At 43.8% G+C, this 25,197-nt stretch overlaps 3 protein-coding genes and 1 long non-coding RNA gene across 7 annotated transcripts; 2 read left to right on the top strand and 2 right to left on the bottom strand.

Annotated features, from left to right (window-relative positions):
* The first annotated feature begins 277 nt into the window (after positions 1–277).
* Positions 278–4,838, top strand: LOC128441857 (CMRF35-like molecule 5). The gene is made up of 6 exons (XM_053423971.1): positions 278–403; positions 1,094–1,432; positions 1,597–1,718; positions 1,892–1,994; positions 3,688–3,789; positions 4,521–4,838. Exons 1-5 carry the CDS (start codon positions 367–369, stop codon positions 3,690–3,692), a joined length of 606 nt encoding a protein of 201 aa, XP_053279946.1. The 5' UTR covers positions 278–366; the 3' UTR covers positions 3,693–3,789; positions 4,521–4,838.
* LOC128441858 (uncharacterized) lies at positions 595–1,226 on the bottom strand. Its single transcript, XR_008338772.1, has 3 exons — positions 1,071–1,226; positions 967–986; positions 595–807 (listed from the first exon to the last, which is right to left on the bottom strand). It is a non-coding gene; the product is annotated as an uncharacterized LOC128441858 (long non-coding RNA).
* A 404-nt stretch (positions 4,839–5,242) lies between the features above and the next one.
* Positions 5,243–11,484, top strand: LOC128441854 (CMRF35-like molecule 5). Of its 4 annotated transcripts, none has more exons than XM_053423967.1 (7): positions 5,243–5,373; positions 6,312–6,653; positions 6,813–6,934; positions 7,180–7,309; positions 7,420–7,448; positions 7,574–7,716; positions 7,847–11,484. In XM_053423967.1, exons 1-6 carry the CDS (start codon positions 5,337–5,339, stop codon positions 7,682–7,684), a joined length of 771 nt encoding a protein of 256 aa, XP_053279942.1. In that variant the 5' UTR covers positions 5,243–5,336; the 3' UTR covers positions 7,685–7,716; positions 7,847–11,484. The 4 variants fall into 4 exon arrangements, with proteins under 4 accessions (XP_053279942.1, XP_053279941.1, XP_053279943.1 ...); XM_053423966.1 differs by having other exon boundaries at positions 6,813–6,958; XM_053423968.1 differs by lacking the exon at positions 7,847–11,484 and having other exon boundaries at positions 6,813–6,958; positions 7,420–7,500; positions 7,559–7,664.
* cables2b (Cdk5 and Abl enzyme substrate 2b) lies at positions 9,505–24,812 on the bottom strand. The gene is made up of 10 exons (XM_053423925.1): positions 24,247–24,812; positions 16,524–16,619; positions 14,761–14,838; positions 14,442–14,550; positions 14,148–14,316; positions 13,711–13,808; positions 12,687–12,793; positions 12,486–12,605; positions 12,221–12,305; positions 9,505–11,924 (listed from the first exon to the last, which is right to left on the bottom strand). The coding sequence occupies exons 1-10, from the start codon at positions 24,810–24,812 to the stop codon at positions 11,781–11,783; spliced, it is 1,572 nt and encodes a 523-aa protein (XP_053279900.1). The 3' UTR covers positions 9,505–11,780.
* Between the last annotated feature and the right edge of the window lie 385 nt (positions 24,813–25,197).

Raw genomic sequence — 25,197 nt, 5'->3', positions numbered from 1 at the left:
TCCAGATAGATGTTCAGTTTGTCTCCAGAACTCAGAAAAGGAATCTTCTTTAAATTTGGTGTAAACGTTCACAGATGAACTGGTTGGATCCAGAGGTCAGAGGTCAAAGGTCACTGACCTGCTTGTTTAAGTCTTCAGAGAATTTCTTCTCATTTTTATTTTAACTTTGATCACATTTTTCTGATGATTCCAATAAATGAGTTTGAGGAATAAGTTGTAAGTTACAGAAGAAAGAATGTGAAGCGCTGCGTGAACAAGCGAGGGGGGGGGGGGGGTGGTTCTTCTTCAGGTCCTTTAGAGAAGTGACAGTTTGGTGACTTCCTGTGAAGCAGGAAGTGAAGCAGCGTTAGAGCTTCAGTCCTCAACATGAACGCTCGTCTCCTCCTCTTCTTCTTCTCTCTCAGTGAGTTGATTTTACTTTCTCTCTGAATCTCTGTTGTTTCTTTGAAGTTATTAATATTTAATTGTGTTTCCATTCATCTCCTCCGTCTCTCTCACTCGTTCTGTTTCATGACCTCAGGTTCAAAGTAGTTTATCAGCAGAAGTGATCGACTCATGTTTCACTCATTTCCTGTGACACAGTGTTTCCAAGAATTCAGTTTCTTTAATTTGTGTGATACAATTATTATTTGTTTCATTTCATATTTTCCTGAAACAATCATTCAATCTATTTATTTGATTTTATATAAATTTCTTTAAGTCGTATTTAGACTTTTATTTGTCCCCAGACGTCGATTCAACCTGAAACAAAACAGGAAATGAACGAAAAGAAGTCGTCTCTGTGAATTTCTTTAAGTGACATTAAAGCTGTGAAGAGAAAACATCAAGTCAGTCTCAGCTGTCAATCATGAGTCAGTCTCAGCTGTCAATCAGGAGTCAGTCTCAGCTGTCAATCATCACTTCTCAGCCTGTTTTTACATCATCAATAACTGATGAGGACCAAACTGATCAGAAACTTGAACAAACCTCAGTGAGATGAGAACGACCTGAAAAGACAGAATCATCTTTGAGAATCATTTATTGAACGTGTGCTTTGGTTTCTGACTTTGGTCCGTGTCCCGTCTGCTAACCTGGAGGAGTGTTGATGTTTCAGGCTCCTTGTTGCAGGACGGTCTCACTGAGTCTGTGTTCACTGGACCTGAAGGAGGATCTGTCACAGTCAGCTGCTTGTTTAACTTCTCTGGATGGAAGAAGCTTTTCTGCAGGAAGTCGTGTGAAGACGGAGACGTCCTGATTGAGACAAAAGACGACTCAGCTCAGAGAGGCAGATACAGCATCAGATACAAAGAAGGAACTTTTCCAGTATCTTATGCATTTGTTAATGTGACAATAAAAGATCTGAAGAAGTCCGACTCTGGAAAGTACACGTGTGGTTTGAAGAGAAGTTTTGGTCTAGACGGAAACGTAATGGTTGAGATCATCGTCACAGACGGTGAGTTTCTACACAAACTGATTCAGATTCTACAAATATTCTATGAATCTATTTTATTTGTACATCACCAAATCATAGTTCACATAATCTCCATTCACCCTGGTGATAATGTAACAATATGTGTGTGTGTGTGTGTGTGTGTTGTGTTTGTAATTGTTTCACAGCTTCACCTTCTTCGACACCGAGCAGGCCAGTGGAACCTTCTCCAACATCTCTCCCAGCAGCCACAACCACAGCTCCCACCTCAAGCTCTCCTGAAACCAGTGAGCAGCCATCTGCTCCTCAGGTAAACTACCAGTAAGAAAGTGTTTTCATCAGGAAACTGAAAAATGAACAAAGTCACGTTCAAACTCATCGTGATGTCATCGTGTCTGAAGAGGAAGGAAGTGATGCTCGGAGGATTAAACACGTACTTCCTGTTTCTATGAATGATTTTAATATGTACTTCATGTTACTTAGATCATAGCTCTTCTGCTGAATGTGAGTTTCATCTTCATCATCCTCATGACACTCTCAGTGACTGTGATGGCTTTCTGCAGGATCAGAACCAGTAAACACACAGGTAATACACAGTGCAATATTACACACACACACACACACACACACACACACACATCATTAGAATTATTAATAACAATTAGGGCTGTGAAATGATTAAAATTTTTAATCAAATTAATCACAGGTTTCTATGGATTAATCATGATTAATCACATTACCGATTTTTTCGGAATATTTTTGTGAAAACAAGATTTATGACATTTAACTTTTCTTTTGTGCTGCAACTCAGCAGTTCTTCAGCAGTTATCATTGCTTTTCCATATGGAACATTAATATAATCTTCATCCTAAACAGAATTCGGGTTCCTTAGCCATTGTGTGGTTGAATAAAAGTTTTTTTTAAAAATTAAACAGAAATTATTTGAGCTTCTTAGCCATAGGATGGTTGACGTTTTTTATATTTTTTGTCACACAACCATTAACCACACCATGATACAATCTAATGCCTCTAAAGGCCCTCTTAGCTACTCGTTCTTTATCCAGTTGGTGAGGCAAACTAACTTGTTCAAATTCTCTGACAGTAAAGCTGACCGCTTCTTTTGCACAATGTGTCCGGCGAGTGAGTCTGGTTTGTCGCATTCCACTTGAACGCCCCTCGCCGACCAACACATGCTTCGCGTTGCGGTGGTTAGGCGGGTATTGCTACGGTGAAACGATAACGTCTTCTCGCAGAGTGTGCATATCACCTTGGTTTTACTGAATGTTCAATCTTCCCGTCCAGAAGGTCCTCAGGTTCATCAGAATTATCCATGTTGTTTGTTTGTTTGAATGGCAGCTGCCGTCTGACGCCGGGTTCACACCGGACGCTGAAGCGCCGCGCATTACTAATAATGTCACATACTTCTGCTGTTATCAGCCTGCAGTAAAAACGGCATTTAATCATTTTTTTCAAGCATATACTTACTTGTTGCTCCAACATTAAGCAACAGCGTCCCAACATGTGTCTTTTTTGGTGTTGTCTTTATACAACATATGCTGAGAATCAACAACTCAAGTTACTTCTCCACTTCAATGATTAATTTAATGTCATCCATGTTGAAGAACTTCTCCGCTGTTAGCTCCGGTAAATGTCGGGTGTCGAGGGTAAATTACGTATTCTCCACTCAAGCCTATGTGGAGAATACGTAGCCCCCCCCCCCCCCCTCTCTCTTTTTATCTTTATGACTGCTTGTGTGGCTGTAGTGGATGAGCAGAGGGGGACATTTAATAATGTGGTTGGTAAAAGTGGTAAAATTAAAAGTCCAAGACAACAGAAGGTGAATACAAAGTATGGGATGCATATTTGATCATTTATATCATATAAAATATGTCATCTATATCGTTTAAAATCATTTTTCAGTGTGTTCGCTTCACGGCGCTAGGCAGCCGCGGCACAACGCTACGCTTCAGCCTCCGGTGTGTTCAGCGCTGCGGTTTAACATGGGAGTGGATGGGAGCCAGAGGATTGGCGCTGCGCTTCCGCGTCCGGTGTGAACCCGGCGTTAGAGCGGCAACTAGTGCAGAGGCGGCGGAATTGGAAGGTCCTTCTGCGCATGCGTTAAATGCGTTAAAAAAAAAAAACGAATTAATCCTGTAATTTAATCATAACGCGTTAACGCGTTATTTTTCACAGCTCTAATAATAATACATTTCATAACATACAGTACTCGTTAACAAACAATATAAATATGTTTATAATGTTTAAACTGTTTGTTGCAGGTTGAAGTCGACTCCATCACGTGCACCGTCACTGAGGTGGAGTCTAACCTCAGTGACTCACTCCACAGCGCCCCCTATAGACATGTGGACACTGTTACTCAGGTACAGATGAATGTGTCAGTGGAGAAGCTTCATGTTCTCTGTTCTCCACTTTGCTTCAGGTTAAATGTAACTGTAACTATAACTGTAACTATAGCTGTAACTATAAATGTAACTGTAACTATAACTGTAACTATAACTATAACTGTAACTATAGCTGTAACTGTAACTATAACTGTAACTGTAACTTGATGTTACAGAAAGTTTACTCTTAAATATTAAATAACTTATAAATAATAGTAATAAACTTTGTATCAATTTATATGCATTTGTTACCTCTAGTCTGAATTACTGGTCTTATAGATTTCAATAAGTCAACCATGACTCCTCCATGCACACACAAGTGTTACACCTTGGCTCATGTTGTGCAACAAGAAACACAGACGGCCACAAAGCTCTGCAGTTATAGTATTTATTCTACAAAGAATAAATACAAAGAAACCCGGTGAATGAGAGACCAGAGCCCAGTCTGCAGGCCTCTCAAGAAGTGGTCCCCCCAGGTGGGCCACATCCCTGCTGGTCACCAGGGTCTGACTCCGCCCACAGGACCTGACACACAAACACAAGCACAGCAGACAACTCCAGGGTTGTCACACAAGTTACTCATGGAGTTCCACAAGGTTCTGTTCTCGGACCGATACTCTTCACCTTATGAGGAGCTGGTACAGCTGGTCCGTTGACCTTCACCTGGTCAGTTGGTGGTGTCCCTCATGTCCCCTCCTCTCGTCCTGCAGGTCTGTTCTCCACCCCCCTCCTCGCTGGTCTTCCAGAGAAGGTGCGCTCGTTCCTCGCCCGGCAGGTGCCCTTCCCCTCGCGCCTGGGAGACCCCGCGGAGTTTGCCCACCTGGTGACATCACTGGCTGAGAACCCGATGATTAACGGCGAGGTCATCAGACTGGACGGAGCCATTCGCATGCAGCCCTGAGAGAGAGTTTGTGTGTCAGTTTGTGTGTCAGTGTGTGTGTGTGTGTGTGTGTGTGTGTGTGTGTATGTGTGCAGTACTTTATGTTGTTTTCTAATCTGATTTGAAATTAAACGGATTTGTTAAATTGTTTCTTTGTTCTTTTTTCTAAGTGTGTTTTGCTCAGAATCTTTAAAATCATAACACACACATTCTTTCTCGGAACTTGGGACAAGATGAAACAGTTTGTCTCTGAGCAGGCGCCCCCTAGTGTCCAGATATATGTTCAGTTTGTCTCCAGAACTCAGAAAAGGAATCTTCTTTAAATTTGGTGTAAACGTTCACAGATGAACTGTTTGGATCCAGAGGTCAAAGGTCAGAGGTCAAAGGTCACTGACCTGCTTGTTTAAGTCTTCAGAGAATTTCTTCTCATTTTTATTTTAATCTTGATCACATTTTTCTGATGATTCCAATAAATGAGTTTGAGGAATAAGTTGTAAGTTACAGAAGAAAGAATGTGAAGCGCTGCGTGAACAAGCGGGGGGGAGGGGGGGGGGGCGGTTCTTCTTCAGGTCCTTTAGAGAAGTGACAGTTTGGTGACTTCCTGTGAAGCAGGAAGTGAAGCAGCGTTAGAGCTTCAGTCCTCAACATGAACGCTCGTCTCCTCCTCTTCTTCTTCTCTCTCAGTGAGTTGATTTTACTTTCTCTCTGAATCTCTGTTGTTTCTTTGAAGTTGATAAGATTTGATCGTGTTTCTTTGAAGTTATTAATATTTAATTGTGTTTCCATTCATCTCCTCCGTCTCTCTCACTCGTTCTGTTTCATGACCTCAGGTTCAAAGTAGTTTATCAGCAGAAGTGATCGACTCATGTTTCACTCATTTCCTGTGACACAGTGTTTCCAAGAATTCAGTTTCTTTAATTTGTGTGATACAATTATTATTTGTTTCATTTCATCTTTTCCTGAAACAATCATTCAATCTATTTATTTGATTTTATATAAATTTCTTTAAGTCATATTTAGACTTTTATTTGTCCCCAGACGTCGATTCAACCTGAGACAAAACAGGAAATGAACGAAAAGAAGTCGTCTCTGTGAATTTGTTGAAGTGACATTAAAGCTGTGAAGAGAAAACATCAAGAGTCAGTGTCAGCTGTTAATCAGGTGTCAGTGTCAGCTGTCAATCAGGAGTCAGTCTCAGCTGTCAATCAGGAGTCAGTCTCAGCTGTCAATCAGGAGTCAGTGTCAGCTGTCAATCAGGAGTCAGTCTCAGCTGTCAATCAGGAGTCAGTCTCAGCTGTCAATCAGGAGTCAGTGTCAGCTGTCAATCAGGAGTCAGTCTCAGCTGTCAATCAGGAGTCAGTGTCAGCTGTCAATCAAGAGTCAGTCTCAGCTGTCAATCAAGAGTCAGTCTCAGCTGTCAATCATCACTTCTCAGCCTGTTTTTATATCATCAATAACTGATGAGGACCAAACTGATCAGAAACTTGAACAAACCTCAGTGAGATGAGAACGACCTGAAAAGACAGAATCATCTTTGAGAATCATTTATTGAACGTGTGCTTTGGTTTCTGACTTTGGTCCGTGTCCCGTCTGCTAACCTGGAGGAGTGTTGATGTTTCAGGCTCCTTGTTGCAGGACGGTCTCACTGAGCTTGTGTTCACTGGACCTGAAGGAGGATCTGTCACAGTCAGCTGTTCATTTAGCTTATCTGGATGGAAGAAGCTTTTCTGCAGGAAGTCGTGTGAAGACGGAGACGTCCTGATTGAGACAAAAGACGACTCAGCTCAGAGAGACAGATACAGCATCAAATATGAAGAAGGAACTTTTCCAGTATCTCTTACATTTGTTCATGTGAAAATAAAAGATCTGAAGAAGTCCGACTCTGGAAAGTACACGTGTGGTTTGAAGAGAAGTTTTCCTCGTCCAGACGGAAACGAAAAGGTTGAGATCATCGTCACAGACGGTGAGTTTCTACACAAACTGTTTCAGATTCTACAAATATTCTATGAATCTATTTTATTTGACCATCACCAAATCATAGTTTACATAATCTCCTTTACTCTGGTGATAATGTAACAATATGTGTTTGTGTATATATGTTGTGTTTGTAATTGTTTCACAGCTTCACCTTCTTCGACACCGAGCAGGCCAGTGGAACCTTCTCCAACATCTCTCCCAGCAGCCACAACCACTGCTCCCACCTCAAGCTCTCCTGAAACCAGTGAGCAGTCATCTGCTCCTCAGGTGCAGATGACTACCAGTAAGAAGGTAAGAAGGTGTTTTCATCAGGAAACTGAAAAATGAACAAAGTCACGTTCAAACTCATCGTGATGTCATCGGGTCTGAAGAGGAAGGAAGTGATGCTCGGAGGATTAAACACATACTTCCTGTTTCTATTAATGATTTTAATATGTGCTTCATGTTTCTATGAATGATTTAATATGCACTTCATGTTACTAACATCAATCAATCAAATTTTATTTGTATAGCCCATGTTCACAAATCACAAGATCACACCTGTCCTGCTGACTGTGAGTGTCATCATCATCATCATCTTCATCATCACACTCTCAGTGACTGTGATGGTTTTCTGCAGGAACAGAACCAGTAAACACACAGGTAATACACAATGCAATATTACAGACACACACAAAGACACACACACACACACACACTTCATATAGCTTCATATACAGAATGATTTGAGTTCTGATCATCGTGTTTTCCAGAGTCTCCTGAACCTCCAGATGAAGACGAGGTGAGTTCATCATTTGGATCATCTTCATCTTCCTCAGTGAAACCAGCTGATCATCTTCCTCAGTGAAACCAGCTGATCATCTTCATCTTCCTCAGTGAAACCAGCTGATCCTCTTCCTCTTGCAGGTTGAGGCAGAATACGAGGAGGTGGCAGACGTCAGAGTGACCTCGTCATCCTCAGTGGAGCAGTTTGAACTTTACTCTCTGGCTCAGTTCAGTGAACCAAACCGAACCTGATCTGATCTCTGCCACAATCCTGAGGTCACAAGGTGAGCAGCAAACATCTTCATTAGAATTATTAATAATAATACAGTTCATAACAGACAGTACTTTGAACTGACAGTGCTCATTAACAAACAATATAAATATGTTTATAATATTTCAAACTGTTTGTTGCAGGTTGAAGTCGACTCCATCACGTGCACCGACACTGAGGTGGAGTCTAACCTCAGTGACTCACTCCACAGCGCCCCCTATAGACATGTGGACACTGTTACTCAGGTACAGATGAACTGTGTCAGTGGAGAAGCTTCATGTTCTCTGTTCTCCACTTTGCTTCAGGTTAAATGTAACTGTAACTGTAACTGTAACTATAACTTTAACTGTAACTATAACTATAACTGTAACTATAGCTGTAACTGTAACTATAAATGTAACTGTAACTGTAACTCAGTAACTTCATGTTACAGATCGTTTACTCTTAAATAGTAAATAACTTTTAAATAATATAATAAACTTTGTATCTATCTATATGCATTTGTTACCTCTAGTCTGAATTACTGTACTTATAGGTTTCAATAAGTCATGACTAAAATATTCTATTTTATTCTATTTGATACTATTTCTATTTTATTTTATAGGTTGTAATCACTTGAGCATTGCTAGAAGAGAGCCTGAGACTCAAGCTTCATGTTATTGTTGTGTATTTGATAATAAAAATCTTGAATCTTGAATCTCTTGACTCCTCCATGCACACACAAGTTACTCATGGAGTTCCACAAGGTTCTTTCCTCGGACCGATACTCTTCACCTTATGAGGAGCTCGTACAGCTGGTTAGTTAACATTCACCTGGTTAGTTAACATACACCACATCTGAAGCAGCCGCTCAGTGACTCTGTAGAAGTGAAACACCGAGCTCCTCTGGTCTCAGCTGCTCTGGTCTCAGCTGCTCTGGGATCAGCTCCTCTGGGATCAGCTCCTCTGGTCTCAGCTCCTCTGGTCTCAGCTCCTCTGGGATCAGCTCCTCTGGGATCAGCTCCTCTGGTCTCAGCTCCTCTGGTCTCAGCTGCTCTGGGATCAGCTCCTCTGGGATCAGCTCCTCTGGGATCAGCTCCTCTGGTCTCAGCTCCTCTGGTCTCAGCTGCTCTGGGATCAGCTGCTCTGGGATCAGAGCAGAAGCTGCAGCTGGTTTTCACCGAGCTGGAGATTCTGTGTCCTCCTCCCCCATCACTGGTTCTCAGGACCTGATCAGCACAGGAAGTCTCTGAGTGATTCCAGTTTATCAGACTCATTGAAACATCATGAAGGTCACAGCCGGACCAGATAGTCCCCTTGGTGTTAGTTTGTCCCCAGCTCCACTGTGAGGAGCCTGAGTTAGGACCAGGACATGTGACCCACATATAGAACAAGTCTCTAGGACAGCTTTCTTCAACCAGCACAGTTTCATGAACATTAGGAACATCCTGTCTCAGAGGGAACCTGAGGAGCTCGTCCATCTGTTCCCTCGAGACTGGATCCGTGTGATTCTTTATGATCAGCATGGGTTCGAGACTCAGACACCATCTCTACAGTCAAGGTTAAACCTAAAACGCTCATCGTTAGTTCTGGATCAGGTCCTGAAACATCCCTTAGATATGCTGCTATAAGTCTAGACTGCTGGAGAACTCCCATCATGCACTGCTGGAGAACTCCCATCATGCACTGCTGGAGAACTCCCATCATGCCCTGAGGCAAATAAAGCAAGGCAGATATATGAGTTTGAACAGCCAAACCCATCTATTCACACATTTGCTCTGGTTTAAAGTTCATTAAATCATGTTCCACACATCAGAAGCAGTAAATTACATATTTTTATTGAAAATAAATTTGACATTGATTGAACATGGACATTTTAAACAGTTTATGGTCTTTATCTGTTACAAAACATTTATATAAATATACTTAGTGCAGTGTGACAGTCACTGTGTGAGCAGGAGAAAATAAAATTCATTTGACCATATTCACGTTTGTTTTATATTGATCAGGGTCACATGTTATTAAAACAACTGCATCCACTCATTTAATAAAAAAACACCATACAAAAATCAATCTAACTTATAAAGTAAACACACTATGAATAACATAATAATATTAATGAAAGACAAACTGGCACATTTTTCCCTTTACAGCCTCAGTGAAAATATGAGTTGGTACAAAAGAAGAAACATGATATTTAGATCAAAGGAGTCTGTGGCACATTAAAGGTAAAACACAGGAGGACGATGATCAGCTGATCACGATCAAAGCTGCATAGAATCAATATCACTCTAATGTAGAGAAGACACTTTGGAACATCATGTGCTGGTTCTACTTTCTTTTTATCAAAATACCCAGAATCCTTTTTCCTTTTTCCATTAAACTGTGGATTTAAAACCAACTGAAGCTCCAGCCTGGTGAGGTTCTTCAGGTGAAGATGAAGATACTCTTCATCAGAACGACCCAAACAAGGTTGATGATCTCAGAGAATAATTCATGATGAAAACAATTAGACTGACATTTATGAGTGTGTGTGATTTGGTGCATGTGTGAATTAAAGCTGAACATTAAAGATGAACTTGGCTGAACGTCTCTTTCCTGACGTGAAGGCCGATGATCGCTCCAGGCAGAAGGAGAATTACTTTTATATTATATATATTTGAAAATAACGAGACATGAACCAGACTCGAGCTTCAAGCTTCTGGGAACGTTTGGGTCACGTAGCAGAACTAGAGTCTAAACTCTGGAGAGAGAACGTCTCTTAATCACAAGAGAACAAACCTCTGAGGAAGAATCACGATTATCACCTCAAGGATCATAAGTAATAAATATATTTCAGTGACTCGTCAATATACAATAGTACAATAAGATACTTAAAATATAGAAAAATATTATTACGCTCGTTACTTTGTGATAAAATATAGGATCGTGAAGCAAAAAGGTCAAAGTGCAAAAACAACAGAAACCGTCTCCTCCAACTTTAAAAAGAAAATGCACAATATTAATAATGATGCAGGTGCAAAGTTCACAGTTCACTGGTGTAACAGGAGGAACCAGGTGAGATGTTCATCGTGGAAACAGAACCAATACGCAGCAGAACAGATTTTCTTGTATTTCTACCTGAACTGTTACGTTCTGATTCACTGATGGAAACTTCGTAATATTCCATTGTTATTTGTATTTAACAGTTTTAAAGCCATGTTTTAAATCCGTGGCACAAAATCAAAAACCATGTGTTTTTATCATTGATCCGATGTTTTCTTCAATATGAATTTTTAGTCTGGAAGCGTCTGAAGATAATGACCAAGTCAATATCTTCAGACCGTTTCCAACCTGAAGCATAAAATACAAAAATATTTAGTTTATTATCAAAGAATATTCTTAAATTAATCCACTGTCTTCTTCTGTATCCACTGATACTATCTCTGTATTTTATAAATTACATCCTGTACAGTGAAAAAAATCTGCTCAGAGCCGAAGGTACGAGAGGAACGAGTCTCAGCAGAGAAGAAGAGAGATTCAGTTTGATGTAAAGATGAATTAGTGCAACACACTTAGATCTTAACTAGATGTTTCTCTGCTCCAGTGACGAAGTGAAAAGATATTTTGCATAAAATGTTACAGCCACATGTGTGAGTCACATTAAATCTGATTTGATCAGAGCTGTTTGTCACAGTCGCTCTGGTTATTCACTGTGAAGTGACTTCATGCCTCTTTGATAAAAGTGTTCTGAGGATAATCTGAAGTTAAGATTAACGAGCTGAACTAAACAGTTTCAGTTTTACTCATGTGGAGCTTCCTGGCTGAAGTTGGTTCTGAACCTGAAACTCAAATAAAGGAGAAACCATGAACCCACGTGTGGTGAAGTTCACGCTCACAGTGTGTCATCACTTTGGTGTTTGAAGGAGGCGGGAATTGATGCTGCTCTCCTGACCCATGAGCCAGGCATCACATGACCTGCTGTCCCACTGCAGTGTCCTCGTCGTGAGCAGAGAGGGCTTCCTCAGTGCCTTTGAGCCAGGCATCGTGAGGATCCGTCTGTGACAGTGTGGAAAAGGGAGGGACCGGTGTGCTGCAGTGCTCATGAGCCTGGCACTGCTACGACTGCTGCTGCACCAGGCGGCGGTAATGAGGCAGCACCTTGCTCTCAGGGAGGTACAGCGCCATCTCCAGGGCCACCAGGATGGTGAACTCAAAGAAGATCAGCTCCCTCCTGCTGATCCTGAAGCGCTCCTCCAGCTTCTACACAGACAGAAGGAGAAGATGAAGGAGAAGGAGGAGGAGGAGGAGGAGGAGAAGAAGAAGTGAAGGAGAAAGAGAAGAAGAAGAAGAAGAAGGAGAAGTGAAGGAGAAAGAGAAAGAGAAGAAGAAGAAGAAAAAGAAGAAGAGGAAGAACACTAGATGTATTAGTTTGTCTCGACTGGACCATCAGCTTCAATCAGCTCAAGTGTGTGTGTGTGTGTGTGTGTGTGTGTGTGTGTGTGTGTGTGTGTGTGTGTGTGTGTGTTTGCATGTGTGTGTGTGTGTGTGTCACTTACATCTATGAGGTGTTTGACTTCCTGTTTCTTCAGGTCACTGCTGATCTTAGCAGCCAATAGGATGCAGGCAGCTGACACCAGCTTCCTGTGAGTGAGCGAGTCAGGAAGTTGTTGTGAGTGAACGTGTGAATCATGTGTAACAGTGAGAACAGATCAAATCCACATTCAAGCCCTAATTAATATTAATGAAGCTCTGCATTAATTTTCTCAAACCAACAGAGAAGAAACACATGGATCTCCTGAATGATGGATCTTATGATGGCACCTGTTCTGCTTGTTGAGTCGACCCTGCAGCACCAGCTTCTCAAAGTAGACGAAGGCCATGGAGATGGTGACGGGCTGCAGGCCACAGTCCTCCCCCACGACTCGCATCTCCCTCTTCAGACTGACAGACACACAAACACTCAATCTCATGTGGACAACACAAACACACAACGTTCAGACTCTTGTAGTTTCATCCAAATACCTGCGTATTTTACTGAGAGTGAGTTTAATGTGAGGGAACTTCTCCTTGAAGGTCTCGTTCATGTCCTTCTTCAGGTCCGAGGGCTTCACATACTCAATAACTGTGGTCTGATGGAAAACAGAGAGAAGAGGAGGAGAACAGAGGAGAAGGAGCGGAGGAGAAGGAGAACAGATGAGAAGGATAACAGAAGAGAAGGAGAACAGAGGAGAAGAGGAACAGAGGAGAAGGAGAACAGATGAGAAGAGAAGGAGAACAGAGAAGGAGAACAGAAGAGAAGGAGAACAGAAGAGAAGGAGAACAGAAGAGAAGGAGAACAGAAGGAGAACAGAAGAGAAGGAGAACAGAAGAGAAGGAGAACAGAAGGAGAACAGAAGAGAAGGAGCGGAGGAGGAGAAGAATGTTTAAACAGAGGAAAGAAGAGATTTACAGTCGTGACAAAGTAAATGAACCCTGCATGGTCAAACTACATATGAATGTATTTATGTGTTTAATATATAATATTTTCAATTAATTCTCATGAAATAATTCATTCATTCCCTGATATTTTCGTGTGTGTGTGATTTGGTGCAGATTGAATTGAAGGGACCTATGATGTTGGTTTATGATCACAACAACACTTCTTCATACACAACATGTCTCCTCACATCTTCTACCATCAGGACCTCCTCAGTTCATCTGCTGCTTCATCTCCATCAGACGTGATGTAGAAACACTTTAAACATGAAGTTACAAACTGGTTCTTCTCATGTAGTGAATCCTGTTGTTGTGTTGTTGTGTTGTTGTGTTCAGTTCCTCACATGGGACTGAGCTTCATCACTGATCACTGAGTTCCTGTTTGTCTCTTGTTAAGTTAAGAACAGGAAGTTGATCCTTTTAACATCTGTGAGACACACTGGGGTTTGTGAGTCTGTTCTGACAGTAACAGAGCAGCTGACCTCAGATCTGCTCTGATGACACATTGTGTGTCTTCACACTCAGAGGAAGGAAACTAAGCTGTTGAGTGACTGTGTGTTTTTCTTGTTACCATGTAGGAGGCAAAGATCAGCACCCGCTTGTGTTTCCCACAAGGCCACTGGTGGTCGCTGAGGAGGTTAGGGTCGTAGTCAGTGACCTCGTCCAGACCTGGACAACACACACGTGCACACACAGACACACACAGACACACACAGACACACATACATTATATATAATCAGTCATTGTCTTTACATTTGAAACAAATGAGTAAATCCATGTTCACATCTTTACAAACACAGCGACAGAGCCTGTTTGTGTTAACACTTCATACTCTGGACATGCACGTGTATGTTTGTGTATAAATTAAGTTATAAAACACAATTTGAGAAGTTTAGAAGTTGAACAGATATTTGAATTTCCGTGTTCTATGCTTGTGTGTGTTTGAGCGTGTGTGTGTGAGTGTGTGTGTGTGTGAGTGTGTGTGTTTGAGAGTGTGTGTGTGTTACCCAGGTCCAGGCCCACGGAGCTGTTCAGCCGGCTGGGGGGGTGACCCCGGCCCGTCACGCTGTGTGTGCTCCTGCTCACGGGGATCTGCAGCGTGAGGTCACAGGTCGACCACGGCTGCTGCCTCACCAGAGCGTTGGTGGAGTGAAGGAACTGGGCGTAGGACACCGACTGGGAGGGACAGAGGATTCCATTAGCACCTGAACTGGCTGGAATCATATCATCTGGATGTGTGTGTGTGTGTGTGTGTGTGTGTGTGTGTGTGTGTGTGTGTGTGTGTGTGTGTGTGTATTTACCCGGCCGTACGTCTCCAGCTGGAAGCCCTCGAGGCCCGGCAGCATCTCCAGGGTGTTGGAGATGTTTCCAGACGAGTGTCTCCTCCTCGGGTGGTTTAATGTCGGGTCACTACAGCGACACACAACCAGGGTGTGAGTCATCAGTTCTTCTTCACGGTCACTGCTGTGGTCAGTCGGTGGGACCACAGCAGCTCCTCCTCAGATGTGTTCACCTGGGTGACCGATTCCTCATAAGGTGTGTGTGTGTGTGTGTGTGTGTGTGTCTTTGTGAGGAACATTCAGAGCAGGGTAACACAGAAGAACCAGGACGTTTCCTTACCTGAGGTAGAAGCTCTCTCCGTAGGGCAGCACAGAGAAGGCAGCACACAGAGACCTCTTAGCACAGATCAGCACGATCCTGGAACACACAACAGCAGAAAGAAGACTCATGACAAACTGTTGTGTTAACGTCATCATCTTCTGTGTCGTTATGAGGAAGAAGTTAAAACTCTACTTCTATCATCACTGAGCTTCTCAGGCTGTGGCCTTCACAAGCCTCATCTCAAGGATGTTTCCAGCTTCACGCTGATGAGGACATGAACGTCCACGTTGTAGAGACTCAGTCTGAACTCAGGAGACTAAAGCTCGAGGACAACTGTCAACTATCAAATAAAAAATGAATATCCGGCAAGTTTTAGCAACATACTCATGTGTAGACCTGAGGTAGGGTTCAACACGACATGTTGTTATCATGTTGCTATAATTGGTGTGTGTAAATAAGTGTGTGTGTGTGTCAGGAGATTAAATCCCTTTAGATCAGCATTGATTGCTTGAATCGTGTCTGAGAGGAAAATGTTTACAGTCATTATCTCTACAGAGAGAGAGAGAGAGAGAGAGAGAGAGAGAGAGAGAGAGAGAGAGACAGAGAGAGAGAGGGACTGACAGAGAGGGAGAGAGAGAGAGAGAGAGAGTCAGAGAGAGTCAGAGAGACTGACAGAGAGACTGACAGAGAGAGAGAGGGACTGACAGAGAGACAGAGAGAGAGAGAGAGACAGAGAGAGAGAGGGACTGACAGAGAGGGAGAGAGAGAGAGAGAGAGAGTCAGAGAGAGTCAGAGAGATTGACAGAGAGACTGACAGAGAGAGAGAGAGAGAGAGAGAGAGTCAGAGAGAGTCAGAGAGATTGACAGAGGGACTGACAGAGAGACAGAGAGAGAGACTCTATAAACTCGTCCTTCGGCAGTGACGTCACATCATCTGACTAATATGAGAAAATAAAACATTGGAAACCCACAGATGGAGACATGGACCCAGAACCTTCAACATCATAACAATGGGACACGGCTCAGAGACAGAACTGATTGATTTAGTTTGTCACTTTTAATGAGCGATGTTCTACTTTAACTTTTAATTAATTTCTTCTTCTTTCATCACCTGGTAATAATTAACTACACTTCTCCCAGGAGGATTCATTTCACATCACGTTACAGTCGTCTTCTCTTCCCACAGGAAATCATCTTCTTCATCTTTAAGACATGAAGTCTTCATCTTCATCGTCTGTTTAGAGGAAACGTCTCCAGACGCTGATTAATCCAAACTGTGATTTACAAACATGACCCGGCTGAGACAGAGGCTCTGTTTCAAAAGATCCAAATCAAACCTTGAACCCTCAGAGACACACACACATCCTGTAGTCCGTAACACACACACACATCCTGTCGTTTGTAACACACAAACACACACTGGTGCATGGGAAAGTCGGGAGCAGGAAGTCACCAGAGTCGAGTGGAAGCAGCAGATCAGTTGGAAACGTGACTCATCTGTTGCTGTCACTTCGCCACTCATGACATCACGCTTCATATTAACACTTTATTAGTAATTATGATTTCATACACAACACACAGTTCATACACAACTCACACAGTTCATACCAGTGGATGTGTGTGTAACTTGTCTACCCTGTCAGGCCCCAGGCTTATGTTATGATTGGTCTCTTAAATTAAAATATCTTTTATTACAATCCATTCTTAATTTCCCCACGGCTTTTTGTGTGAACCCCTTTGTAACCTCGTGCTACACAAATTAAGTTGTGATGATGTCTCACCTGCTGCCTCTGGTGTCGTACTGCTTCATGTTCTTGATGAAGTGCGTCTTCTTTGTGTGTCGAGGTCTGGGAGAACCACCAGAGAGGTTACGAGTCCTGAGGAGGACACACACAGATTAATGACACATTCTTTAGTGTAACAAACACAAGTTCTCACACAGACACAACTTTCTCTGTTGACCAATAGAAGACGAGGGTGTTACAATTAATTATAGATTAAAATGTTTTATGTAAAGGTTCAGACCAAAGGCAGCTTCTAACAAAAAACACAATTAAATCCCAGGTTCCTTGAAGGGGTCAGAGGTCACATGTCCTAGAAGTACACAGAGAAACAAACAACAACACAGAACAGACAAACACGCTTCTTACATTTAAATCTGTGACTTTAAAGAAATGTTATGGAATTGTGTGTGTGTGTGTCTGTGTGTGACTGTGTGTGTCTGTATGTGTGTGTATGTGTATGTCTGTGTCTGTGTGTGTGTCTGTGTGTGACTGTGTGTGTCTGTATGTATGTGTCTGTGTGTGACTGTGCGTTTCTGTATGTGTGTGACTGTGTGTGTCTGTATGTGTGTGTGACTGTGTGTGCGTGTGTTTGTATGTGTGTGTCTGTCTGTGTGTCTGCTGAAGGTCAGGTTATGAGCTGGGTCGTCCTCATGGATTAGAACAACAGACCTCATGGCTGCAGTTATATAACACTACTGACATCACACACACACACACACACACGTTTGTACAGCTTCTTAGTGAGGACACGCATTGGTATAAGAGCACACCCCCCACCCCCACCATGTAAAGCGGTGGGAGATCATTTGTTTCTTTTTCAGATTAAAAATAATCTGTTGGACATATTAACAGTGAACCTGGTGTCAGACCAGATTTAAAATCTAAATATCACACTGCGTAGGAAGAGCAAGATGAAAACATGAGTTATGGTTGAAGCTGATCACTCAGACTTTCTCGTAAGATACAAAGCAGTTAAACAACTGTGACACACACACACACACAAGACACACACACACACAGACACACACACCCACACACAGACACACACACACACACAGCATCTGTTACTGGTCGGATGATTCCGCACCACAGGAAGTTTAAATCACTTGTGTGTGACTCGTTGCTCTGCAGATGTTTGAAGAAGCTGAACATCTGGATGGAGAGATGTGTCTCAACCTCATCATGTAAACTGATCTGAGATCATCTTGTGATTTGATTCTACACAAATGAAACTGACTTGAATGGAACGAGTCTCATTCAGTCACAGACGCTGTTCAGACCTGCTGAGTGAACTAATCACACGTGGGCGGAGCCTCTGGGATCTGACCACTCACACAAGGGGGGGGGGGGGGGGGGGGGGTCACATATGAAGGACCACCCACTCAGCTGATGACCTTTGACCTACATCGTGTCACAGGCCATGGTCACATCCCTCCTTGAGAACTCGATGGAGCGAGAAGTGAGCTCTGATCACATGGTCACAGGAAACAGATTCAGGAGGCGTGTTCCCAGCGTGGACACACCTCTGACCACATGTGTGAAGGATGACCTGCCCTCTGCTGGAAGGATGATCACGTGTTAAACCTTCTCTAGTGTTCACACAGAGTGACAGTAAATCTATCTCCATCCTTCAGATCCATAAACACACTGAAAGCTGTAAATATGATGTCATAACACTGACATAAGTAAACAATACTCAGAACAACAACACTTTTCCAGATGTATTATTCAAAAGTGAGTTTCTAGTGATTTTCTCCTCGAGATCTTCAGGAAGCTCCTCAAGCTCCAGCTCTTCACGAGGTTCTTTGGCCTCAGTTAATGTTCCAGCCTTTTGGAGGAGATCTTCTGTCTGGTCCTCACAGACATATGTGAAGTGTCCTTTGGTCCCGTGAGAGGCTCTATATGTATTATTAATATTGGTGTCTACTGTGGTCAGGCTCACGTGACGGAACATTCCCAGTTCCATGGGAACAGTCGTTCTGGAATGTTTCTGTTGGTGGGAACAGAGCCTGTGGCCCGGAGCGATGAGGATGATGATGATGATGATGATGTCGTCTGGTATTCAGGAGAAACACAAATATGGCGGCTGTGACACATTTAGAGAAGCGGTGCCTCTGAGCAGGATTCAGCCGGACTCCGACTTTCAACTGCCAGCATCCAAAACATAAAGTGACCTTATTACCCTGTGTGTCTGTGTGTGTGTGTGCGTGCGTGTGTGCGTGTGTGTGTGTGTGTTTGTAGAGATCTTTTCCAGTGTCATCAACCCATCAAAGAGCGATTTACCACTGAAGGAGCCGGGGATCGAACCTCCAGATCCTCAGATCTTGTTTAAAAGAAAAGATGTGATGTGAACACAAGCAGCAAAAAGTTTGTTGTGATAAAATAATTGTAAAAATGATGATTAAAATGAGAAACTATATCAAAGTAAATCACAAAGCTGACGAGACGTTCTCAGCTGGTCCCAGAGGTTTATAACGAGCAGTGACAGTCATCAACTGAGCTCATGATTGACACCTACAATCTTCATTTTTGGATGGACCACAAAGACCCCCCCCCCACACGATGATGATGACACAGTGTGACACAGTCTCTTTGAAAGTGTCCCAGAGCTCCTGATCGACCCAGTCCAACCAGTTCCATGAGAACCAGTCGGCTTCATCTCCCCAACATGTGGAGGAACGTTTTCCTTCTGTTGGAACGGGAAACATCCAGCGAGCCACTTCTCTGTGGGGATTGAACCAACAACCCGTTCAGCACAAGGCCTTTTCTGACTTTTAACACTAAGATTATTCTGTTGATTATATTCTCTGTACTGCTGGATGATGAACCTGATGATGAAGATGAACCTGATGATGAAGATTAACCTGATGATGAAGATGAACCTGATGATGAAGATGAACCTGATGGTGAAGATGAACCTGATGATGATGATGAACCTGATGATGAAGATGAACCTTGATGGTGAAGATGAACCTGATGATGATGATGAACCTGATGGTGATGATGAACCTGATGTTGAAGATGAACCTGATGATGATGATGAACCTGATAGTGAAGATGAACCTTGATGGTGATGATGAACCTGATGATGATGATGAACCTGATGATGAAGATGAACCTGATGGTGATGATGAACCTGATGATGAAGATGAACCTGATGGTGAAGATGAACCTGATGGTGATGATGAACCTGATGATGATGATGAACCTGATGATGAAGATGAACCTGATGGTGAAGATGAACCTGATGATGAAGATGAACCTGATGGTGATGATGAACCTGATGGTGATGATGAACCTGATGATGAAGATGAACCTGATGGTGAAGATGAACCAGATGATGAAGATGAACCTTGATGATGAAGATTAACCTTGATGGTGAAGATGAACCTGATGATGAAGATGAACCTTGATGTTGCCACCGGCCGATAAACTGAACAAAGAAGAAGATGAGAGCAGCAGGTGAAAGAGGAAGAACAGGAACCAGTTCAGGTCAGAGGCAGCGAGAGCCTGGGAACAAACCAGTTATATTAATAACCACTGCTGTTGTTTCAGCTAAAAATAGGACACACACACACACACACACACACACACACACACACACACACACACACACACACACACACACACACACACACACACACACACACACACACACACACACACACACACACACACACACACACACACACACACCTTTACTTAAATACCCTTATTAAAGACTAAAGCTTCACCCCCAACCCACGGACCATAGATTAACATCTTGCTGTCTAAATCCTCATCCTGCACACACTGCAGACACACACAGCAGACTCACACAGCAGACACACACAGCAGACACACACAGCAGACACACACAGCAGATTACCCAGCAAGCCTGTTGTGTCTTACATCACCAGATTAACTCCTCCTGCTTCTCCTTCTGCCCAATCTACTAAAATAATGATTCCCTCTCTTCTTCTCCTCCTCTCCTCAGTTTGTGTTTCATCTCCAACACAAACAACAAGTCCAGAAACAGGCAGGATGTGTAGAAGACAACATTTAAATACACATGTCGAGTATTTATACGATGTATTTGTTGGCTGATATACTGGTTTCAGAAATGTACTCTCCAGTATATCTGAAAATAAAAATATCTACAATAGTCTGGCTCTTTGAATCATTGTGTTAAGTAACACAATCAGCTTCATGTCCACAGTCACAGACTGTAAATAAAGATGGACATGAACATCTCAGACCCCCCCTGGTGGCTGGCTGCAGTACAGCTCATCTCCTCCAGGTCAGCGAATGGGACATGATAAATAATCACAGTGGATTTTAAAATGCACACCACCTGAAAATCCACCTTTAATTCAGGAGATGTGTCGTTCAACCCTGACCCTGTGTTGGTCGAACTGAGAACAAAGTAAGTTGTGTGTTCACAGTCAGCAGCAAACTTTTATCATTCCCATGACTTAAGAGCAGTAACACAAAGACATGAGGACACCTGGACGTTTGACTGTGGAACACAACGAGCTCACAGGGACGTTCCAGCCTGTCTCACCTCTGAGTGAAGGTCACCTTGAACAGTGAAGGTCACCTTGAACAGTGAAGGTCACGTGACCTCCGCCACACGATGAAGACGTAGAGAAGGGAAGTCGTCTGCATGTTGAGGGTGTGGTGGCAGATTCAGCTGTTTTCACTGGTGAGGCATGCATGTTTGGACAAGCACACACACACAGACACACACACACAGGTTTGTCTGTTCTTATAAACTGTGTGTGTGTGTGTGTGTGTCGTCCAGGGAGGTGTGTCTATCTCGACTCTAACCAGCGTTACTGCTGAATCTGATACGAGTTTTGCTTCAGGCAACAAATCCAGTAACAAAACAACTCACACAGAGTCAACTTGTGTGTGTGTTTGTGTGTTAGAGAGAGAGGGAGGAGTCTGGACTGGTACCAGCTGGGGGGGGGGGGGCTGAGTGAAGAGTGGGAACCCATATGACATCGTACTGGGAAGGAACTATGACACAGCGTTAGCCATGCATCGTGTGTAAGATCGATAACGTGAGTTTGCACATTGTTGAAACAACATTGAAGATATTCTACCACCTCATGTCTGCGTGGCCTCTCTCACGTCTCCACACGGTCGTACACATTGGGTCAGAGTTTCCCTTCAAGTTAGTTTTAATAAATCCCAGCGTGAGATGTGGCGCACCAGTCCGGTCCGGTTCCCAGCGGAGGCAGCGGTTCTACATGAGACCCGGGACTCCTTCAGAGGTGAAGAGCTGGACTCTCTCTGTATGACTGAGCACTAACCTCATCTCCTTGTCACCGGTCTGATGTTCCAGCTCTTGCTGTGTGAACAGGTTCAGGACCAGTGAATCAGTGGTTTATATCTGTGTGATGACAGCTCACATCCAGTTAACTAAGAATAGCATCGGGCAGCGGAAACCACCCGAGCCAAGAGGCCTGTGGGGTTAGGGTTAGGATCAGTTCTGGACTGGTCCTCTGGTCCAGAGTCCAGAGGACCCTGCTCTGATTAATCCCTCAACGTTCACACACTGAGGACTCGACCTGACGTCCTAATTGGATCATGGTCCCAGTCAGTCTGCCCAGAATGAGCCTGCATCATACATCATGAAGGACAGAAGACATGATGGACATGAAGAGCTGATTTGACTGAAGCACCGACCTCGATAAGTCTGGAGTTTGACATGAATATTGTTATTTAGCCAAAATAATCTCTTTACTACAATACAAGGACTAGAAAGGTTTAGCAGCTCTGAGTTCAGCCACTGGGAGAAGAAGACATTCCCCTGAGGGAGGTGGACGAGGGAAACAACTCAGACACTTGGACATTTTACAAGAACAGTTCAAGGTCCAGAGCAACTGACTCTGATATTTGGGTTCTCACATACAGAACCTCCAGAACCTTTATTTAGTCTCCCCTGAAACAGGAGACTGTCATGGACTAAAAAGAAATATCTGCAGTTAAAACACAGAAATATCAAAGTATGAGCCTGACCTGAATAACAATAAACCAACCAGAACTTTCATGAAAAAAAATGATGAAGCTGGTCCAGAAAACTCAACTCACGAAGCTCAGTCCCAGTCCAGTGGGCTCTTTCCCAGTCCAGTGGGCTCTTTACCAGTCCAGTGGGCTCATTACCAGTCCAGAAGGCTCACACACTTCCCAGCACAGCACCAGCTCACCAGCTCCACTGTGTGTGTGTTCACCTAATGAAGCCGTTTGCTGACTGGTTAGTTGGAAGGACTTCACACACTCGATCGACTCCTTCATCACAACGAGAGTGGAGGTGAAGAGGAGGTGAAGAGGAGGTGCAGAGGAGGTGAAGAGGAGGTGAAGAGGAGGTGCAGGTTGAATCTCTTCACCTGCTCCTCCTCTTGCTGAGCAGCAGCTTCTGATGACAGCACGTCATTCCAAGGAGAACTGGTTTCTTGTAAATCCCATTTCAATCCACAGTGATAAGTGATCCACCACTGGTTAGTTACTGGACTCCTCATGACAGTAAACAGCTGGGCATCTCACTGGGACCAGCAACATGACTCAGCAGAAACAACAGACCTAATTCTACCTTCAGTGTGTATGACAGTAGACATAGTGACAGGGTTCAACCACACAACTGTGATTCCACTGAGTGCCCCCCCCCCCAGCAGGGTTACACAGCTCAGAGAAGAACTCTTTGAATTCAGGTGCAGATCCAGGAGCATCATGAATATAATATCATCAGTGATTCTGATAGTGAATAATAATCTGGATCAGAGGAAGTCAAACAGCAGCAGACTGATGAGCTGCTAATTCCCCTGCCTGTTGTTCAGTGTAAATAGGTTAATCCAGGTTTATCTCTGCAGAGCTGACACTCTGTGAGTCTGATACACTGCCAGCACGGTGACCAAGCTGATCCCCCCCCCCCCATCACACACACACACACACACAGACACACACACACTAAGTCAACCTCTTGTTCTTTTGCTGCTGCTTCGGCCTCGTCACTCAGCAGACGACAGTAAACACCTGATGTGAGAAACATCTGTTGTTGTTGTGCCACAGTCGACTTGATAAAACGTTTTTTGAGGTTATGATCTCTATTATGTTTTTATTCATTTCTCATCTGTAACATTTCTACACTTCTTAGTTTGCTTCTGCCCTCATGTTGATCTACAAACTGCTTTTGACTGATTCCTATTGAACTGTACCATATTAAGAGTTTATTATTGTTGTTTGTTTGCAATCAGATGAACTAAATATATATGTTTCTAAAAATATATTAATAATAATGATGAAGCGTTTCCTCGAGAAGCTTCTGAGACAAGGTGACTGATCCTGGTCTTTAAAGTCTTCACCTGGTGTTATCATGACCGAGCACTCCTCACAACATGACTCAGCACATTCAGAGGTCAACAGCTGAGCTCCCTGTGACCTCCAGAACCATGTGGACCAGAGACGTCCTCTGAACTGTCCTGACCATCTAGAGAGGGTTAGGGTTATCACATGTCCTCAATATCACCAGAGAGTCTGGAGCTGCTCCACAAACACTGAGGAGGACGAGGACCAGTTCACACACAGTCCAGATCCAGAGTCAGATTCAGTCCAGATTCAGTCCAGATCCATTCAGTTAAGAACCAGTGTGCCTGTGCATGTGTGTGTGTGTGTGTGTCACAGAGATCATACAATCAGACTGACGGACAACAGAAGTGAACTCCGCCGGGTGTCTCACCTCTGTCTCGGCTCCGAGGACACCGAGTTGCAGCTCTGGACCGACAGCAGGGTGGAGGACTTCCGCGGTCCCAGCGGCGATGGCAGCAGGCTGACGTTGGACGGGGACGGGGGGAGCAGGTGGCTGTTCCCCGGGGAAGGGACGGAGCCCCGGCGGCAGTCCAGCAGCAGCTCCCCGGTCCCCACCTCGTTCAGCGCGGGGTCGGACGGCAGCACGAGGATGGGCAGGACGGGGAGTCCGGTCCTCGGGGTCGGGGCGACGCTGCCACAGCTCACGGACAGTAACAAGCCGGGGAACGGTCGGTAGTTGGTCCCGGTCCCGGTCCCAGGCTCCGGACACAGCCCGGCAGCACAGCCGGACTCTGCTGCCTCCAGCTCGGGCTCTCCCTGGCGGCTGCCCGCGTCCTCCAGCGGGAGACTGAGGACCGGCCGGCCGTCCAGGGAGATGTTGCTGAGGAACAGAAGGGCGGCCTGTCTCCGGCGGGACAGGTCCCGGGTCCTCCGGCTCGGCTCCCGGGCGCAGAGCGCTCTCCTCCCGGGGACGGTGCCGGCAGCAGCCGCCGCCATGTCCCGCTGCTGAGGAACTGACCCCGCCCACCGCTTTCAGACCTATTCATACGGACCCTAGCGAGGACACGCCCCCTCTGCGCTCATTGGCCTGGACGGGACTGCGCAGTGACGTCATGAGCCGGAACCTTCGGGCAACGCTTTGGAAAAACAAATAAACTGAAGAAAATTACTGATATTATTAAAAAATATATTTAGACTTGATTCAGATTCTTACTGTTTCTTTTAACTGTTTATTTTAACTGTTTATTTACTTTGCTGCCAAATTAAATATTTGCTTCTCTTATAATATGAGAAAAATATAATTATAATTATAATAGTCAATCAGTGTTAGAGGTGCTGTTAGAAGAAATACTTTAACTCAGACAAAACAACAGACTATACT

The sequence above is a fragment of the Pleuronectes platessa genome, chromosome 6 (genome assembly GCF_947347685.1).
Source record: "Pleuronectes platessa chromosome 6, fPlePla1.1, whole genome shotgun sequence".
NCBI classification, from domain to species: Eukaryota; Metazoa; Chordata; class Actinopteri; order Pleuronectiformes; family Pleuronectidae; genus Pleuronectes; species Pleuronectes platessa.
Note: the sequence above shows the minus strand (reverse complement) of the source record. Positions and strands in the feature narration are given on the sequence as shown.

What these genes read in the sequence shown, in the direction of transcription:
- LOC128441857 (XM_053423971.1), top strand. Translation starts at nt 367, where the DNA reads ATGAACGCTCGTCTCCTCCTCTTCTTCTTCTCTCTCA. An exon ending in CCTCTTCTTCTTCTCTCTCA is followed by an intron (nt 404 to 1,093) that starts GTGAGTTGATTT and finishes TTGATGTTTCAG; the next exon opens with GCTCCTTGTTGCAGGACGGT. An exon ending in AGCAGCCATCTGCTCCTCAG is followed by an intron (nt 1,719 to 1,891) that starts GTAAACTACCAG and finishes CATGTTACTTAG; the next exon opens with ATCATAGCTCTTCTGCTGAA.
- LOC128441854 (XM_053423966.1), top strand. Translation starts at nt 5,337, where the DNA reads ATGAACGCTCGTCTCCTCCTCTTCTTCTTCTCTCTCA. An exon ending in CAGAACCAGTAAACACACAG is followed by an intron (nt 7,310 to 7,419) that starts GTAATACACAAT and finishes CGTGTTTTCCAG; the next exon opens with AGTCTCCTGAACCTCCAGAT. An exon ending in AACCTCCAGATGAAGACGAG is followed by an intron (nt 7,449 to 7,573) that starts GTGAGTTCATCA and finishes TTCCTCTTGCAG; the next exon opens with GTTGAGGCAGAATACGAGGA.
- cables2b (XM_053423925.1), bottom strand. Translation starts at nt 24,812, where the DNA reads ATGGCGGCGGCTGCTGCCGGCACCGTCCCCGGGAGGAGAGCGCTCTGC. An exon ending in TACGACACCAGAGGCAGCAG is followed by an intron (nt 14,839 to 16,523) that starts GTGAGACATCAT and finishes TGTGTGTTCCAG; the next exon opens with GATCGTGCTGATCTGTGCTA. An exon ending in AAGTCAAACACCTCATAGAT is followed by an intron (nt 11,925 to 12,220) that starts GTAAGTGACACA and finishes CTGTCTGTGTAG; the next exon opens with AAGCTGGAGGAGCGCTTCAG.